At 39.1% G+C, this 19,695-nt stretch overlaps 1 protein-coding gene across 5 annotated transcripts in view; it reads right to left on the reverse strand.

The window, feature by feature from the left end:
• Positions 1–19,695, reverse strand: part of PTPN4 (protein tyrosine phosphatase non-receptor type 4) — a 96,460-nt gene that overhangs the window by 60,581 nt on the left and 16,184 nt on the right. For 4 of the 5 annotated variants that reach the window (XR_006180295.1, XM_042877782.1, XM_042877780.1 and 1 more), the window contains one exon: positions 1,804–1,958. Coding sequence is in view for 4 of the 5 variants with exons in the window: in XM_042877780.1 (XP_042733714.1) it covers positions 1,804–1,958 (155 nt within the window). In the remaining variant the exon portion in view is untranslated. Of the gene's footprint in view, positions 1–1,803; positions 1,959–12,839; positions 12,860–19,695 lie in introns of those variants that run through there. The other variant, XM_042877783.1, reaches the window with a different exon arrangement.

Below are 19,695 nucleotides of genomic sequence, written 5' to 3' on the forward strand. Positions count from 1 at the left end.
TACTAACTACAGCCATTCTCACTTCATGCAGCTATGCCTTTTAGGCAGTATGCTTTCTGTGGTGGAAGTAGGAGTCCTTCATTTAGTAGGCAGAGCATCTGCCTATTTTGCAGATCAATGGAAAAGGTTGCTTAAAATCTGAACTTAGAACATGTCATATACATTATCAAGAGACAGCGCCTGTGATCAGTACTCTGCTGTTGAAAGAGAAATATCATTTCAGTACATTTTTATTAATACAGCTCTTCATACTTCAGGTAATTAAACTTTAAAACCATTAGCATACCTGTAGCAAACCCCAGGAGAAAAATACTATGCTAATTTATTTGATATTATCTTTGTTCTCCCCACTCTGAAAATAACGCCATTAATATTTATTGTCAAGCACTGCCCCAACCGCAATTCAGTAACACAGCTATAAACCCTGAACATCCACGTACCATCTATGTTAGTGGGATACAAAACTTAAGGGTATTCTTATGGCCTTACTTCTGAAACAAACAAACAGCTAAACAACATCACCAGCAACCAAACAGATGGAGGCTAAGACACGGAACCAAAAGTTAGAGCCCCATATGAAGTTTCTATTCCCTAAACTCCCAGGCTGGTCTAACTAAGCAATAAGCAGTGATCCATGTAACCAAAAAATACAGTACGCTAGAACCTCAAGGACTATACACATTCTCAGGAGAGATACTTGACTACACAGGACTGGCTGTTCTCTAGACAACTAGTCCCAGATTGATCCAGCTTGCTAGCTAGAATTACACAGGTGTTAGCATTCTCTTCAGAGCTGATGTAGATTTTGGATACCTACATCAAAAACAAGCATCAGTGCCCATAACTGTTGTGCAACTATTTCTTATATTACTGAATTTTTATGGGAAAAATAAAAAAGCAATACAAAAACTTCCATTCCAATATCCATCTTGCAAACACAAGCACTTGAAACACAACATTTCCAATTTCCCATGTACCTTTGATGCTTGTCTTCAATCCCCTCCTGCTTTTTAGCAGGTAGCACAGACCAGGAAACTATATTAGCAAGGATGAGGAATTAAGAGGTATAGAATAACAATGAAATATTGCAGAGGAAGGAGGGGAAAAGGGATGAAGCAGTTCAAGGAAATGGTTGCACTTCTATGCGTAAAATATGAACATATTCATTTTCATTTCTTTTACCAATCACAAAATCTGATGAATAATGTATTCCAAGCTCATTTGGAAAAGTATCCACTTTTCCCAGTAACAGCCCTCAGCATTCAACAAGTTTCCTATTTTCCTCCCTGCCATCCTCAGTGCATTAGGAGGTACAGAACAAGAACAAAATCTGAGGAAAGCAAAAGCAAAGAGGTACTATAAGATGGTAACAGTAACTAAATATAACCATCCACATGATTGAACATATTTAGCTTAGCAACACAGTGAAAATAGGATCTGCCATTATATGTTACTGGTTCTCAAAATACAAAAAAGCAAACCAAACCAAACCTTGCTTCTCATTCAACTGAGTGGTAAAGCTAAATTCATTTTCACTGTACAACATTCAGTCCATAAAGAAAACTACCAGAAATAAACTATACATTGCATATTCCATTTTGAAATTAAGATGTTAGTATTACAAAGGATGCCAGAATGACTAAGTCTGCAGTGATCCGGTGTGCACAAGTACGAGCATGTCTGTCTGAACAGAACTTTCCCTTGTATTCCATACTTAATACTATTTTGGAAGTCAAACTCTACCTATACAAATCAAGCAAAGGAAAGCAAGCTCAGTGACACTGCTGTCATCGGATTACTTACATTAACTCTGAAAGCTTGTACAGTGTTATCCAGGAGAAGAATGTTGCAGACCACCTCCGTATGCTGCCTGTCTCGTGCCAGCTCAGATGCTCGTACATTGTAGGTTCTGCCAGCAGGCAATCGGAAACGTGCGGTCATTACTGTCCACACAGGGTCTTTAGGCAAAACAAAAAATTAAAAGGTTAGAAAATGCAAGTCAAGGATGCAGTATGTTGAAGGAAGTCAACACAGTGAGTCTATTGCTAAAATCTCCGTTACGTACGAAAGAAAAAATGAATATTAAGTTCACGGTATCTAACAGTGAAAAAACATTTTACAAATTACAACACAACTTTATTCTAAGAAACTCAGTTCTTTAAGTCCTTCAGCTGCTGTTCATTGTCCACTCCCTCCCTAAGTTCCTTGTTTTGCTTGTGATTGGTGATTTTGTTTCTTTTCTTTTTTATTATTATGAAATGATTCAGAACAGCATTTTCACTTCAAAAAGCTTTTTAATTGCCATGCATCAAGGCTACACTAAGCTCCCACTGTTAGAGGTAATTAAAAATTAATTTCAGTGCAAAAAAGCAAAAAAAACATCTTACATCAGAAGTATAGAGAATGACTTCAAAAAGAACAGAGCATGCACATGAAGACTTCGGTGCATTATTCTGCAAGGATTACGTATTCACTGTGTAAGTATCAGACAAGAGTGATAAGCAAATTAGCCTTACAATATGAGTAGATAAAGGTTTGTTAAACTACTGCATCTTCCACGTGTCATTTCTTTTCTATTTTTCCAGCTGATTGGATTTCTGTGTTTACTTTAAAAGCACAAACTACTCTTATTTTCCACATAATGGGAATCAACTGATGCCTATACCTTGAGCTACATGCTGATAAACGAAATCCAAGAGTTGAAATGTGACTTTCAGTTTTCAAAACTGAGTTTCTAATGATTATCCTGCAACCCTGGTTCAGCAAAGTGCTTATATGCATGCTTTCAGTATGCTATTAGTCCTGTCCAATGACACTAGTTACATTCTTAAGTACTTGCCAGATTCAGGCCCTGTAATTCACTTAATTACACACTTGGCAAACTATTTCTACATACTTTGATAAGGACGTAAGCAAACAGAAAGTCCCAGAGCTTAAGTTGACAATACATTGAAATAATAAATACCTTTAAAAAATAGTAGAACATTCTCCAAACTGATTGTAAAAGTTTCCCTTATTTTGCAAATAAAAAAAACCTTGAAAAATTTTATGCATGTTTGCTTATTATGTATGTTACTCTGAAAGTAATGTTCCTTATTTATTTCCATTGGAACTACAACAAATACAAAGAGCACAGTAACACTACTTGATAGGGAAAACTCTTAGCTGCAGACTAGTATTTTTCAACACAGTCACCACCATTAGCTGTGCACTTTCGCCTGTCATGAACAAGAGCCTGCATGCTGTACCAGCAGAGCTGACCTACTGCTGCAATGCACCACTGTGCACCGCGCTGCTTGGTCTCTACTAATTTTCAGAAGCATTAATGAATGTCAGTGGGTGCCATTTTTTCCACAAAGAGGAATTCAATTCCATCCCTTTGCTCCATACACACTCCCATGTCAGACTGCCCCTCTGCTGCCATCTATTGCACAGCAGCAAAATATAACAGAGTAGAACCGACGGGGCAGTGAGCTGGAGCTCTCTCTCAACAGCCCACACCATGCCTCATGGGAACAAAAAGGCAAATCCCATCTTCGCTGCCCATTCTCACCCTACTTTTGTTCTGTTTGCTGATTAACCCTGACAGCGTTTCTTCCTTCCCCATCACTTAACTCACAGAGAAATGCTCTGGGTTTCAAGCAGAACAGCAAATTCACCCCCGTTGAGCATGAAGAAAACCTGTCCTCTGTGATCCTCGGAATCCTTCACTGCCAAACAAACATTCAGTAACCTTCACAGACACAATCTGCAGACCCAGCACAGATGATTTTCAGTCCAACCAAACACTGAACAGTTGCAGACAGTGATGCAGTTCTTACTCCAGTGCACAGAAAGGAAATGGTCAAACAAGTTCTCCAAGGAAACAAGTAGCTATGCTGGTCAGAAGAGAAGCACAACTAACATGGAAAGCAACATGGCACTGCCTTCTCACTCTTCTTAAGCAACGAAGACGAGCATAGGACACATACAGCGATATTCCTTATACACAGCTCCACAGTCTGCAATTCCATAGTGGACAGCAGTCATTCATGCATGCTTTCTTCATGTCAAGACTGCATCTTGAAGTTTCAGTGTTTGCAATGAAGTGTGGCCCACACACAGTATGTAGTAGCCTCAACAGCCATTCCGTATTAGACAGTCTTCCTCCAGGAAACAACAAAACAGCCTTACGGCTAAGTATAACAACTGATCCTGAACTGCTTTCACTAAATAGAAATGTAACAGCCACAAAAGTAAAAGAGAGGAAGGCGACAAAATACAGACTGTTTTCTGCAGATGACATTCAAATGTACCCTTTCTCCACATGTCAGTAAAGAAACTATGCAAGTGTATAGGATTTACTTTAAAATGCCTTCATTGCCATACAAAATATTCTTTGCATTCTAAGATCTGTAAGATCTGTCAGGGCTATCACATGTAACTGCTCTGTGGTCAAACATATGAACACAAAGCATATTTAAACCTCTGTCAACATACGTACATATAAAAAAGGACACAGCCATTAAGCACGGACACATCAAGAATACAGAGAATACAATTTCTCCTGAGCAGCTACTATTGATCTTGCTGGACATTTTGTAAACATACCCGAAAAACACACAGATGGCTACCAATTCCTTCTGAGGTTACACATCCTAACTCATATTAACTAAAATATTTTTTATACACAGTGAATTGTTTAAACTGGATTTCCTTTGGATTCATTTTTGCATACAAAAAAGGTGTCTGCTTGTAATTTTTCAGGACCTTCTGCTAAGGGTGTAATACTTAGACACTTAAACTAATAATCCAAAGCATGTGCTGCTACAGAAATCAGAGAAGGACAGAACTTGTGCAATGAAACTCCACTTACCTCTCAGGTCTACAGAGGGAGTAAGCTGTGCAGTTCCTGCCTCAGCTCAGGTTTCAAGCAATGAAGCAATTCTAGGGAGTGTTCCCTATCAAAGGGCAGAACATTCCTGTGATACTTGCTTGGTTAGGGCATTAAAGAGCATACAGAAGCTTCCAATGTGAATTTTCAGCATTCCCTATTCTTTTCTATAAAACTGTAAAATGACAACTTGCTTGGCTTACAATAAACTAACCCATTTTAAGCAGCTTAATAATTAAGCAGTTGGTTAAGAAAGTAATTAACTGAAATTTAGTTTATCCAAGAGCGCAACTGATTTGCTGACTCAAAGTAAAAAGTACTTTAAGAGACTTAGCAGCCTGTACTGCACATAAGACAACTACTTTCGTATAGTGCCGTATGCCCATATGCATGCAAGGGCATGAGAAATTTTCTTTTTCATGGCTAATCTAAAGAACCTACTGCACTGCCAGATTAAGAGCAAAGCTTCTGAAATGCTTTTCAATTTGTTTACAAGTTCTAGTGACCCAGAAGACATCTACTGCCACTGCACAGCCCATCTGCTGATCTGGGACCAGCACGTCACACAAATTGGATACAACAGGTGGAAGAGTAGGACTTACAGAAAATCCTCGAAATATAATGTAGTGTGGATGTAGTTGATGATGCAGATACTAACATTATCCACATAACTCAATTAGGAGAAAAGAACTACAAGAAGTGCAAAAAAAATATAGAAGATTTATACAACATATTACAACATCTTTCATGTGTGTGGCTTTGGGGGATTGGCTGTGGATTTTGGTACAGGCTTGACAACTAATTTAATAATTACTCTCAGTCCTAAAATTATTTGAAGACAGTTTTTGTAAATGAACCCCTCCTTGGGAAATGCTTTACAATACTACTTGTGATTGGGGTTTCAAATCTGAGCAACTGCTGCATGACATCAAGTGGGATTTTTATAATTGCAACTACAAGATGAAGTGTCTTCCTCCATCACTGCCAATATTGCATTCTTTCCAATATAAAAATAATAAATGAAAATATGAATAAGTATTCGGTCACCCTACACAGGATAGCAGACAATCAGTTAGAGAAAGCTGGAACATGCATAACAGAATGCAGAAAGTTCAGTAGCACCACAGCAATCTACTGCTTCATCTGAAAACTAAACCATTCAACTCAACAGTACCCTCTTGCTCTCCTCCCTTCCCCCAAGAACAAGACTGCAGCTAACAGAACAGTCTATTATAAGTGATGCTTCTGACTAATTAACATCAATACTCATTATACTTGAACTGCCATACACCCAGTGCTCTGAAACAAGGCCTCAAACTCAGCTTCTCACTTTCTCTTCTTTGGGTCTGAAATAGGACAGTATGGGAAGCTTGGAAGCTGCTCCAGATTAGGTATGACCTGAGGTGACACTGAAAATTTGCATAGAACGAAAATAAATGGAATTACAAATCTAGACTCCAAATAAGCTCAACGTGGTTCACTTTGAATCCAATCTTAAGTTTCAAATGTATTATCCCAGAATAGTCCATACCACATTCTGACTGGCAACCTGCTACATCCGGTGTACCCGTAGGCACCCTAACGAGCCCAAACAGAGCTGCTATCTCTCTATTAAGCCATTCTGCATTCATAGCTTTCTGTAAACAACAACCTAGAGCCGATCTCTAAGGAGTCACTTGATCATAGTGTGACAGCTTTATGGAACACTTTAGGAAAAGAATAACAGTACAAGAGGAAGTTGAGCGTGCTGCTGAAGCCAGGAACATCTTAGAGTATATTGGTAGTTTCAAGCCTGTAATATGAAAACAGATGCTGTGAATTTGCAGGAAGTCAAAGAAGGGAAGAGACAAGGTCACAATAAGTAACAGATCATTACCAGATGTTATTGGATGGGTCCCCAGTGGTCATTACAGCCATCAGGGAGGCCAGAACACTAAAACAACCAAATTTTACAGCTGACCGAAGCCAACTGCAAGCCAGGGTGAGGCCCAGCTCACCGCACCTTCCCACACACAATGTTCTTTGTGTAAGGGCAGAAAAGGATAAAGCTGCCTGCACAGAGGACGAGGAAGAAGAGTATTAAGTATCACAGAATGGTGAATTTAACTACCCCTCTATTTTTTAAGTATTATAAATAAATATGCAAATGTATTAATAAAACAAATCACCTCATTTCTTGGTACGCAGCTGCTAGATTATGATATTTGGAGGCTTTTTATTATTTTAAAAGACTATTAGGAATGAACAGAACAGCTTTCCAAATTCACTTCCACCTCTGATGATTTCAAGTGGATTAGACTCAGAACCTGCCCTTATTTGAAAATATGTTTTAAAATGGCAGTCCATGACCCTAACGCAGATGATTGCTAATACAACACTTCCTATTTCCAAAGCTGGATTTCTTATTTTGGTTTCATGACTCAATTCTATAATAGGATTTAATAAATGGAGGTTATAGAGGAACATTACCAAAATATCATCTTGATAGAAACTTCCCAAAATAAACTCACAGTAAGTTTTTTAACATGTTCCCTAAAATAGGTTAAATAGTTTTAAATTTGATTTTGCATTAAAAAGAAATTCTAGTTTCCATGCAACTGTAAGGTTGGGAAGCCTAAACTATTTGCTCACCAAAAGTAAAAAAAAAAAGCTGAAATCACTGCAAGTTCAGATAAACTAACACCAGAAGCTGCATTCTTAACATAGTTTAAGAAGCCAAAAGAGAAAAAATAAAATACAAACTGCTGGCCTTCAACCATTGGATACAACTGAGTAGATAAAGCAGGGGAAAAACACCTCTGTATGCTACAAAGTTGCATGTTATAACTTGATATGACTGTAAAAGAACAAGTCATGCATTCTCTATACCCAACAAGCCTCATCCACAATTACCAGAAGGCAGCTTTAACAGAAAAGAGCAATGGAGAAAATCAGATCTGGTTACCAACCACTGGAATACACACAGATCAATCCATAGCAGCTGGCTGAATGGACAGCATTAGTTCTAGTCATGGCAGCTGTGTTATGAAGCCTTTGAAGCTGGAGACAGAAAACAAACCGGTAAAATTCAGAAAAAGCTTTTATTCTACTTATAGCCAACTTCAAGTTGAATTTTGGCTGGCACTAGAACTGAAGTATTAGACGAGGGAGGAAAGTTGTCTGCGTATATTCTGTTCAGAATAACTAAACCTGAGCCAAACTACCTTCAATAGACTTAAACACAGCAGATGCTAATTCTGAGGCTGAATGTAACTAATTGGACACTCTCCATCAAACTTAGTTTTTAATCAGAAATGCCACTTCCATAAAATAGAAATTTTCACATGGAAAATTTCAGTTTTGCCAAAAAAACATCGATTTTCTGTTGGGAACATTCAAATAATGGCTGGCTGGCTACCTGCCTGGAAAACTCCTGTCAACTTTGCTTCTTCCTCCAACAAAGAACAAGCCAAGGAAAGCCTTCCAGCAGCGCTGCCCAGAGCAGTGACCTCACTCCAGCCATGCCCTGGCTCTCAGCTTCCATCCTGCACTGCCCAGCTCTGCACCAGAGCTCAATGCTCTCTCCCCAGGGAAGAGCAAGTTTGGTGATGGACCTGTGCAGAAACTCAGAGCATCTCAAATACTTTTTTTTTTTTTTTTTTAAAAGAGATTTCACAGTTTTGCTACTTAAAGCCGCTTTTAGATAAGTACTTTTCTGACTCACCTCTGTCTCCTCTGAAAGCTTTTCTTTATAGGAAACAATTTCTATTTTCAAGCCAACCCAAGAGGACTAGAAGTTCACAGAGATTTGACTGAATCTGGCAATGAAAATATTGCTTGTGTTCAAGTAACTTAGCAGTTAAACCTGAAAATCACTCACCTGAAATAAAAATAAAAGAACCTGGAGAGGGGGGAGTTTTGCTTCTTAAGTGATCTCAAAGTGGTCTAAGCTTCCCAGATTTGTTAACTATAAAAATCTACTCTGTAAAAGGGTCATTTTCATAGATCCTGCCCAGAAAAAAAAGACAGCATGATTCCATCTGTATTTCTTATGAGGTGCAACATGAAGCCAACCCAATGGTTCTCCAAAGTTGTGTCATGCTGACCTCAACCACAGCATTCTGTCAGGGATTATGACCCTCTGAAATTCTAGGCTCAGACCGCGGAACTCTACACACTTTTCTTCAAACATTTTAAGCTCCACAAACTCAGTAGATAAACAAGTAGAAAGAAAAATTATCCTCACTTTTGGGATGCATTTCTTTCTTTTGAAGGTGACGAACTTACAGAAGCATACAATGCTTCTGTAAAAACAGTATTGGGAGAAAAAGTAATGCAAGAGGATGGCAATGCCCCAACCTTATTTAAGAGGTTTATAATTCTTAGGGCTTATCAGAGCAGATTTGAAAATACTCAAGTTTTATTGCTTTTATTCCTAAAAATGGCTATTGTTTTTTTCCTTGTAGTTTTGTTCTCTGCAGAATTACACAGTATTACTTGGAAGTTTCCACAAAATTAACAAAAACTGCAGTAGTTACCAATGGAGCAGAAAGCAGCAGCGCATGACCAAGGCTAACTGTGAAGATACTGCAACAAAAACATCTCTACATTTCCACCTTCTAAAAGTAAAGGCAAAAATAGCAGGAATGGAACTTGAACAGCCACAAAACTTTGAAAGAGGATATTTTTAAACACAAACCGGCATCAAAATGAAGTCACGCCATGTTACTCAAGTGAAAATAAAATTCAAAGTGGCAAAACTTGTAATTATATTCTATTCATCTCAGCCCAGACAGTTACCTCTCACATAATGATACAAAAGAAGCTGACTTCTAATTAAACATAACAGTGAATTAGTTCTCAGGTAAGGGACACGTGTTTCCTATATGAAAACAGTAAGCATCATTCATTGCATTTAGTAAAACATTCTATTGAGAAAAATGGCCTGAGCATTCTGCTCAGAACTGAAAACTTCTAAAACCAGCACCACTCAAGAAAAGATACTGCTGGCTTGAGATGCAGTCATTCATTTACTCTACATTTCAGTGTTCTGAGAAGGCAAACAGCTTCTCCTCAAGAGCCCTCACGTTCAGCAAAACAGAGACCCCAGAGCTTCTTCAACACATTGGCTCAGCTCAGTATGAAGCTTCATGTCCCAAAGAAGCAGGAGCACAACACTACAAACCAGTAAGCTAACTAAGCAACAGAATAAATGGATCACAGCTCCAGTTGGAATAAAACAGTTGAGCAGGACAAGCAAGCACCCACATTTGGAGTTAGCATGTGACAGAGCTCAAAAGCAGCAAGTTATTAAAAGGAGAAAGTACTACAAAACTATAAAAGACTATGACAAGCTTTATGCCACCCTATTATTTATCATGCTGCTATTAAAAAAAAAGAAGAGCTGATACTCTGGCAGCAAACCAACAAGGGAAGAGCTCATCACCTGTGACAACACCTTGCCTGTAATTAAATAATCTCTTATTTGTCCTCAGAAAACATCCAGCAGGCTGCAGCTCTGGCCACTCCTTACTTATAACTTACATTTACTTTTTTGTGATAAAAATCACTTAACCATAAAAGTTCATCTCTAAAGTCTTAATCAAGTGATAAATTTAGCTTTATATGTAAAGTTTAGTTTTAGCAGTGAAGTTAGCTCTACTTGGATGTAAAAGTTTGATGTTAAAAAATGAATATGCGCTATGTTACATAACATTTGCAGTTCAACTGCCTATCTTAGCCTTTCCTCAGTGTTACAGAATCAAAGAGAAAAACAATGCTGTATTCCTAAAGTCAAGTGATTGAAGCAGCAGATCGGTTTAAGAGCCTTCAACCCACACTAATTCACCTTCCAGTATACAGAAGATTTACAAAATGCTTAGCAAAAAGGAACACATTTGAATCTTCCTTTCCACTGAAACACGTCAAACAAATACTCTTGCAGCCAACAAAGAGCAGTTCTAATGCCCAGGCTGTCAGTAAAGAGAAAGTCACAATGCACTACCTTACAGCCAGCCTGGGTGCCATGAGGAACAGCACCACAACGGCTGGGCCTGACCTGCTCTAAGGGCTTACAACTCATTTCCAATGAGAAGGAGCTTTAGGTAATGAGTTACTATACCCACCAAATGTGTGTCCATTTCAAACTCATAACAGAAGGAACAAGCTCTGGAAGCATACGGTGGTCTATGGAAAACTGACAGTGGAGACCTGATGCTACCCTCAGTGAGCACGTTTCCAGCAGAGCTGCCACATTACAAATACCAGAAGTTAGAACAGTTTGTTTTTTTAAATTAAGAAAAGCCTCATTTTGCCATATTCAGCCATATTCATTGACCATAAAATCAATATACTTCTACAATACCAAACATTCAATGTTTGGAAACTCATTAAAAGCTATCATGGGGACTGCTGACATTTAGCCAAAGCTCCTATCAAAGACAAGGCAAAAGCTCAAACAAATTAAGAAAGAAAACGATGTTACAATGTGTACACTGAGGAAGTAACTACATTCTCAAGCACACTTGTGGCCCAAGCCAAACACAGTGAAGGACTTAAAATTAGACTGCACTTTTTCCGCCCAACTTTTGAGACTATTTTGGAGAATAATTCACTTTTTAGTTGCACATGGACTTGCACTGGTAAAGTAATTGAAATAATCATCATACACAGAAAGCACACTGCACAAACGTCGGTATGCTGAGATGTGAAGCTCTGACAGACTCTGAAACTCCTCCAGGCCTCCCTGAAGCTAAAAGGATTGAAGTCTTTCGACAGAGATGGTAAAAGCAAGAGTCTCTAATGAACAAAGATCTGCAGAGTGAACTCAAGTTTCTCAGCTTCTTGTCCCTTTGGTATGGGTAAGAATTCAAATCTCTACTGTTTTCTACTGAAGTAGTGGAAGAGATGCTATTCTGCCAGCAAATAAAGTCATCGCTTCCTTGAATACCTTTCCTTTGAGGCCATCAGTGAGCGCTTTCTGCTCAAAGCCAAGCAGTCAACATTCTGGGACAGATTCATTTCCTTTTTCTAAAGGGGAACAGAAGCTACTGTGAAAGAACGAACTCAAAATACAGAGGCACACATGAGAGCTGCAGTGTCTCCCTCTGAATAATGCCCCAGGCAAGACACTGCTGGTGGCAGGAGGATGGAACATCTGGAATTCATCGTGTTGTCAGCCATCCCAAAGTCGCAGGGAGTCTCTGAGGAAAAATTCAACATCAAATCAGGTGTGATCAGATCCAGCAACACTAACATGCACAGAAATTACAAAGAACCACCAAGCTGCATTTGCTTGTTAACCCCTTCTCCATGGTGCAGAGGTGATCAACTGCACAGACCCAAAACACAGTACAGAAGAAAAAAGATTAACAAAAGCCAAAAAGAAATCAATCAGATACAACAGACAAAAAAGGAACAATGGAGGAAAGCTTTGACATAAGACAACAAATGAGAAACCATACTGGTGAGATCAAGTAAACTCAAAAGCAATGCACATGAACTTTTTATGAAGAATCTAGCTCAGCTTCCCAAATGCCCAGAGTAAGCTCTTCTAGAGATTTTATGTTTTATCTAAAGGAAAACGCAGTTCTAAAACTCCTCACAATTCTTGCTTATGTTTCATTCTTAAAAATAACTTAAAATAGGCTGGCGCTTTTTGGCCACTGTTGCTTCCCCTGGAAAGGCAGACACAAACACAGGGCCTGCACATTACATATTCACAAGCTGATGCAGTTGCCACATTGAAGCTACAAGGCTAATTACTGAAACCATCAGCTCTATATCATTTCTCTCCTTTCTTCAAGTTTTCCTGATCCCTTCCATCTCCCTCCTTCACTTCTCAAGGCTGAACAATCCCCTTTTCTAGTGTTCAATTCCTTTCACAGTCCAAATCCTTCCCCACATGATGCCTACCTCTTTAATCACCTTTCAGCTTTTCTCTCTGGCCTGTTCCACCCCTATCTTTGTTGTCCTGTGTCCTACTTACCTGAGGTGGGCACAGCAGACAGAACAGCCTTCCATGTGCTTGTGAAAGGACATCATTGTTTACACAGCGTTACAGAAAATAGCAAATGGTTTTTAAAAGACTTCCCCCCAGTCAGAAAAATCAGTGAAGGACCTCATATTCAATGACTTCCACTTAAAGAGCCTCACAGTCACATGAATTTGGGCACGAGGACATCATCCTTCTTCATTTCCCTACTATCTGTCCAAAGGGAACTAATTCAATGCCTAGTAATGCTTAGTGATGATTCTCCTTCAAAATAAAACCTTCGGGAGAGAAAACAACGCAGGAAAACTGATTAATTGCAAGTCTATTCATAATGTAAAAAGCATGTTGACAGTAAAAAGATACAGCTTTCCAAAGCTAAGCTTTTTGATATCTAAAACGAGAATAGAACTTACAGCTTGTATAAGCATTAAGAGACACCATGAAGATAAAAGATCACATTCATTTTTTAAAGTGGATCTACTGCAGAAAGCACGTGGAGAAGGAACAGCATAACCCCACACAAATGAATCTACAGAGACGGCATTAAAAGGAGACAAGCTCTCCAAGTTGGCACACCTGCACTGCTCCAGGTGGGCACCACGCTTGGAAACTCTTTTCATTCTTGTGCCTCTGCAGTCAGGGCCAACCTGTCTTACACCCACCTCTACAGGCACTCTTACAGTTAAATTAAACGTGCCTTCAGCACGTTTTTAATTGCAATCTTCTCACATAAAGTAAAACTTCTGCTTCTTATGGGAATTATTTTTTCCCCTAAAGGACAAAGGTACAACATCCTAAAAATAATGCTATTATGAGACTTTTTATTATAAGGCAGCATCAGTACAGCAGCCATGGACTGCTTCTTCCAAAGCTTTTTCATAAACTAGGACTCAACATCTCTATTAGAGGGGGAAAAAAAAATAAAAAAGGCTATGCCAAACACTTTTTAGCCAATAGATAAGCCATATTATCTTAGAAGTGCAGCTTATTTATATTGCCTACAGAAAATATTTCTCCCAACTGCAGTAAAGGTAGGTTCTCAGGCTTTAAATACAACTCATCAGATTCTCTTATTTAATACCACTACAAAATAATAATTAAAAAAATAAGCTTTACTGGCAGGTTTTTTTTTTCTTGTTAATATAAATTAATTTTTCCATACTTTATTAGCAGTAACAGTGCCCTAACATTACTCAAGAACACTGTTTGCTAGTTCTGAGCATGAGGCATTTTTCATTAGTCAATTATCTGAGTTCCTTATGGTGTGCCCTCCTGTGCACATCCTGCCCCAGTACCTCAATGCCACAAACTCAGTTTCTGCTATAACTAAGCCTTCCAGCACACATACAGTCTAACGCTGCCGAAGTGCTTTGGAAGGCATCAATTGTCACATCCCAATATTAAAAGACTAAAAGAAGAGTGACGTATGGCAATGTATAGTATGCACTTGTTAAGAAAGAAATCAAATAACTGGGTTCCCTCTGTTCTCCAGTTTCTGTTCACATACACATTGCACTGTAGGTGAATTTGAAGCAGTTGCAGGAGCTTCTCTCTGCTCAGCAGAGGGAATGAGGTCTTTGCTGCACTCCCGTAGATGTGCAGAAGAGACATTTTCCCAAAACAGAGACACTAGCAGCACAAATGGCCATCCTCAGTGACAAGATGCAATTACTACTTAAATAGCAATGCGTTCTCACCACAATATCACCAATCACAATCAGTTCTGCTTGGAAACCAATTCTTTCATAACAAGTACACAAAGACACAAAGCGTGATAAGTCAGGAGCAAACCACTACCCAGTTCTGTTAGCCCAGCAGCTCTGACCAGAGAATAAGTACTCACCAGCAAGTATCTGTCGCAAGGGATTGGTAAATAGCAACTAGCCATCTCGAAAAGATGTCGTTGGAATGGGGCTGCCAATATCAGCTCCACAGGCCCAGAATTGTCAGGAAACTGAGTAAATACTGATAACACCCCAGCCTGCTGTGAAATTGTTGACATTTTCTGTGGAAACGTGTGACAACAGCACGTAATTTGTTCCCTGCAACTCCAGAAGGAGGGTGACCCATTGCTAGGAAGGACTGCACAGCTCCAGGAAGCTATGAAGAGTGAAAAAACACAGCTCCATGGGTCCTTACACACTCCAATAAATGTTTAAGTCATCCCAGCTTTGGCCAACACTGGAAAGGACCCTCTCTTCTGCGCCAGCATGGTCAGAAACTGGAGACAGAGTACACAAGTGGTGTGATCCCAACTGGATCCCTTGGTCTCTGGGCATAGTGATGCTAAGGACAAGTGAAACAGTGGACTGTAACAGGCACCTACTGCTCCTCCAGGCAGTGGAGAAGAGAAAAACGTAAAGAAGGAATGAATCAAAGCTTGTCCTTTTCAGATTCAAAAGCTGGCATCAGGGATTTCTTAATAATGAGTATGACAGACAGAGGCTATATGCTGAAGAGTTTACCACCATCGCAGCCTTACCCCTTTGAAAAGAAGCTCCCACTCTCCAAGGATCAGCACAGCATGTTTATTCAACAGAAGGTCACCCAAAACTTTCTCAAAGAAAAATAACTTTTTTCGCCAGCCAAGAGTACGAGGAATCCACAGTGTCCATCCAAAAACGTGCTGTTCTCTAAGTCACAGCTGGAATCCCAAGAGCAGAAATCCCTGTTATTTAACATAAAACTAGCAAGAAGCTTGCGCCTGCTGGTGACAGGCAGGCAGACTGCTAGGAGCTGTGCTGATTCTTTAAGCAGCATTATTAAATAACAGACTTGTCCATCTGTCCCTCAAAGTATATAAAGAGAAACACAAATTAGAATTTGTTCAGTGTTAGATCATCTGCTTTCCTCTAAGAAAATCTGCTGAAAAAACAGGAGAGAAATGAAGAGGTGCCAAGTAGAGTGAGCAAGTGCTGACAGAGCTCATGGAAGTGCAGAAAAATCTCATCTAGCTCTCAAGAAATCCCAAATAAATAACTGAAGAGGACAGATACCCAAACACACACAGCTTATGCACTCTTTGTGGTAGGCTTTAAAAAAAGCAGGTTATGCTGCATGTACATCTCTGGCATATGGTGGTCACTACAGCAAAGTAACTTGCATCTACAAACAACCAGAAATACTTTTGCCACTTTATATTTCGTAAACCATTTTGTAAGCTTGCTGTGACGCTTCTGAAACACAATATGGGAAGATGGAGTAGGAGTAGCTATGCCATCTTTACATTGCTAGTTCTAATGATGCCACAAAGCTGGTTTTCACATCTCATCTTGAAATTCCATGGACAGTTCGATTTTTAACCACAGGTGATAGGGAAGGTTTTAACATTATAGTTGTTTGAACATTTATCTGAAATTCACCTTTGTTCTTAGCTTGTTTTCCTGATTTGTTGTCTTCATTAAGAAGCCCCTTTCAATTTTCTGCTGGATACGACTGAGAAATTTCAGAGTATACAAACTGCTTTGCAGTGGAACACTATCTGGTTTAATGGAGACTAGAGAGCTTTGACTTAGGTGCCCATTTTCAAAACAGCTGCAGATAAAAGTATGATATCTATGTGAAGTACACAAAATCTATGCAAGGCAACAAGGGAGAGATATTAAGCTGACTGTTTGACAGTAATATTTAGGTAAAGAAAATAAAATCACCATCTCTGCTAGTAGAAATTCAAGAAAAATATTATCCCAGGAATTAGAGAACAATTCCTGAATGAAGATCATGCCATCTTTTCAGAAGGGGAATGGCTTATGGAGAAGAGCTTGCAGGAGGATCCATGTTACTGGGAGGTACCAGAACAGGATGGATACAGACTAAAAAGACGACATGCAACCATCAAGAATAGGAGGAAGCAGCCAACATTACCTCTGAGACAGGGAACACTGTGCGTCCAGGACAGCAGCATTAGCTTGGGGAACGCACACACAATATCATAAGGCCTTGGTATATTTTGAGGGATGGTATAGAAGTGAGAGGACTAATGCTCAGAAGTCACAGATATTTACATTTTACCTGCCATTGAACAGTGCTTTCATTTTCTGTTTTGGAGTTAGAGACCAGAATTCAATAATTCACCCTTAGCAGGACAGTGCATCAGATGCCGATAATAAACTTGGGAGAACGACCTATTTACCAGAAAGAAAAAAATTGTAACACCAAATGATCACCTATAGTCTGAGCAAACACACAATTGTTTCTATATTAAACTCAGATTTTTGTTTTACTTCAGAGTCTAATTTTCAAAAGAACCAGATTGACGCTTTTGTCCTAGAAACAAAAGGAAATTCTGAAGGTCAATAATCAGGATTCCAATAGTCAGAAAGAAGGCAAGGACAACGTGATAAACTCTAGCTCATGTGATTTGACCAGAGGATAATTAACATCATCTCTTCCTGAAAGAGCATGCACAACTGAATATCAAAGCAAAGCTTCAGAAAATCTGTATTAATGGAGCATATCACACTGTTCAAGAACATCGAGTTTTGTTTTGTATTTTTCCCAAGATACAAGTAAATAAGGAACAGAAGGAACATAATTGGTGAACTTTTGAGGAACAACAAAAGATATTTTTATTTCAGTTGAAACATTTTGACACTCAAATGCAGGCAGATGCACCATTACATATGGTCTCGGATCCAGCAAGAATGTCTATTTACCTGACAACTGTGGGAGCATGCGATTAAAATGCTATTTTGTATTACTTGCATGTCTCAGCCTAGGCTCAGAACTGAAGATGCCCAGTTTTGTAATTTAAATTAAAACACATATTTCAACATTCCAGAATCAGTTTCCAGATTTTCTTTTTTGTAATTCTTTTGCTGATGCCCCTATTGATCACTTTTAATGATAAGAATGACATGAACAAGCAGCTTTGGAAAATGCACTGAACAACATGGGGGAGAGGGAAAGAACTTAAGGAAAAAAGCCACAGATACCAGGATTTCAAAAAGATGTGATCATGTCAAGGACTATTAGGCATTACTCCGATGAACTCTTTATTTGACATAACCTGGCACTGCTAGCTGAAGCAGCAATCCTGACCTACTCCTGTGTCTGGCCACTTGTCTCCAGCCTTGCATCATCCTCTCCCTACTGCTGACACGGCCATTTGTACAGCCATATGGTAACCCAGAGCGGAGAATTAAGGAACAACACAATTTTGGCAACATTATTTTTCAGTCAGACCAACTCCCCGCCATGGTTCACTGTGTGGTTCAAGCACTACGGCAGCACAAGGAAGACAGGAGGGGCCACAGGGAGAGGATGCAGCGCCTTCGTTCAGAATCATGGTCCAAATGGTAAAACGGAGTTGAGGTACTGCATGCAGCCAAGGGAAGATCATTCATTTAATGAAAAGCAATTTCAAAAGAAAAATAAAAGCGTAGATAACAGTCACAATGTGGGGAAAAACGTAAAAGGAAACTCTAAACAGAAGTTTCAGATTGTGCATTCACTGAGTGTGGGGCAGGACAGCTGGATAAAATGGGGCAGTAAGCACAGTAATCAATGGGATTATTTTTATTTATCACAATGAAGTCGAAGTAGGCACTTGTTGCAAAGAAAGTGTAAGAAATTCAGTAAATTAAAGCAGGATGAAGGATGATAAATTCAACGGAAAGAGATGAAGATGCAGAAATGCAAGGGCAATCATTTACAGAAAGAGCCAATGGCACATACTCTCCTGCAGTGCCAGAGACCAGACATCTCATGTATCCTCCACCACTTCCAAAGCTATTTACAGACTATCACAAAATAAGCCTGAATTCATTAAATCCAAACCATGCATCAAAGCCAAAAATTAACATCCACTTGTCAGCGCTGAAATAGTGGTGCTCTTTTTACATTTAGCTAAACCTTCCTCTGTATATTTGAATCCTTAGCATCATTTCTCTACTTATCTGCCACTATCCCCCTTAAAAATTCCTGCATTTTTTAGGTCCCTTTCACAACAGAATACACAAGGACACGCATACAATACAGCAAACAATGACAATGAAGAACAGTTGGGAAGAAACAAGCAGCATGTGATTTGTTTTGTGGTATCTGCATCATTAATTTGTGTTTTGTTTCAGGAGGTGCCAGGAGAGAGATTAAGACTATAAAGCTAACACAGATTGTGCTGGAAAGGTAAAGTATTCCAAAGGATCATGAAAATTGAGTGATATAATAACACAGCCAAAAACATAACGTGAAAGAGATTATGAATATTGTCAGAAAACTTCCCTATAAGGCTCCCTGTACTATTTCATCTGAAGGTGGCACAGTGCCTGGCATATAGCAGAAAACTAGATGGTCAATAATCAATGCACACATCAGACATTTTATTGAATCTGTGCTTAGCTAGACAGATAGTAAAAATAAAAGGGCTTGAACAGAATACAAACAAGTATGAAATCAGACCTAAACACCTCTTTTGGTTTGTGCTCTACTAAGGTTTCCAGGAATATGAGATGCTTTAACACAACCCATAACGAACAAGACTCCATCATTCTGTCTGTGCTGGTAGGAGACTTGCACAGAAGCTGGTATTCGCTGCACTATCCCGCTTCAAATTTACGTACTCGTGAGGCATACAAGAAAAATAACCTCTTTTTATCCAAGACTCTCGAATATTTTACTGGGAAACAGTATTTCTCATTTAAGAAACAGAAGAAGGAGATGCAGAAAACTGAGCAATTTGCCTGTCGTTGCACGGTGAGTCAGTGGCAGCAGCCCACGCTGGTCACACATCTCACTGTTCTTATCAGGTACTGGCATTGGAATAAGCGTTGTTATCTACATGCCATACATTAATAACAACATGATCCTCACATAACTTCAAATTTATGCTTGTTCTTTTTTTTTGCCATGA

This window comes from Lagopus leucura, unplaced genomic scaffold (assembly GCF_019238085.1).
Source record: "Lagopus leucura isolate 7727_CA_CO unplaced genomic scaffold, USGS_WTPT01 Super-Scaffold_100019, whole genome shotgun sequence".
NCBI classification, from domain to species: domain Eukaryota; kingdom Metazoa; phylum Chordata; class Aves; order Galliformes; family Phasianidae; genus Lagopus; species Lagopus leucura.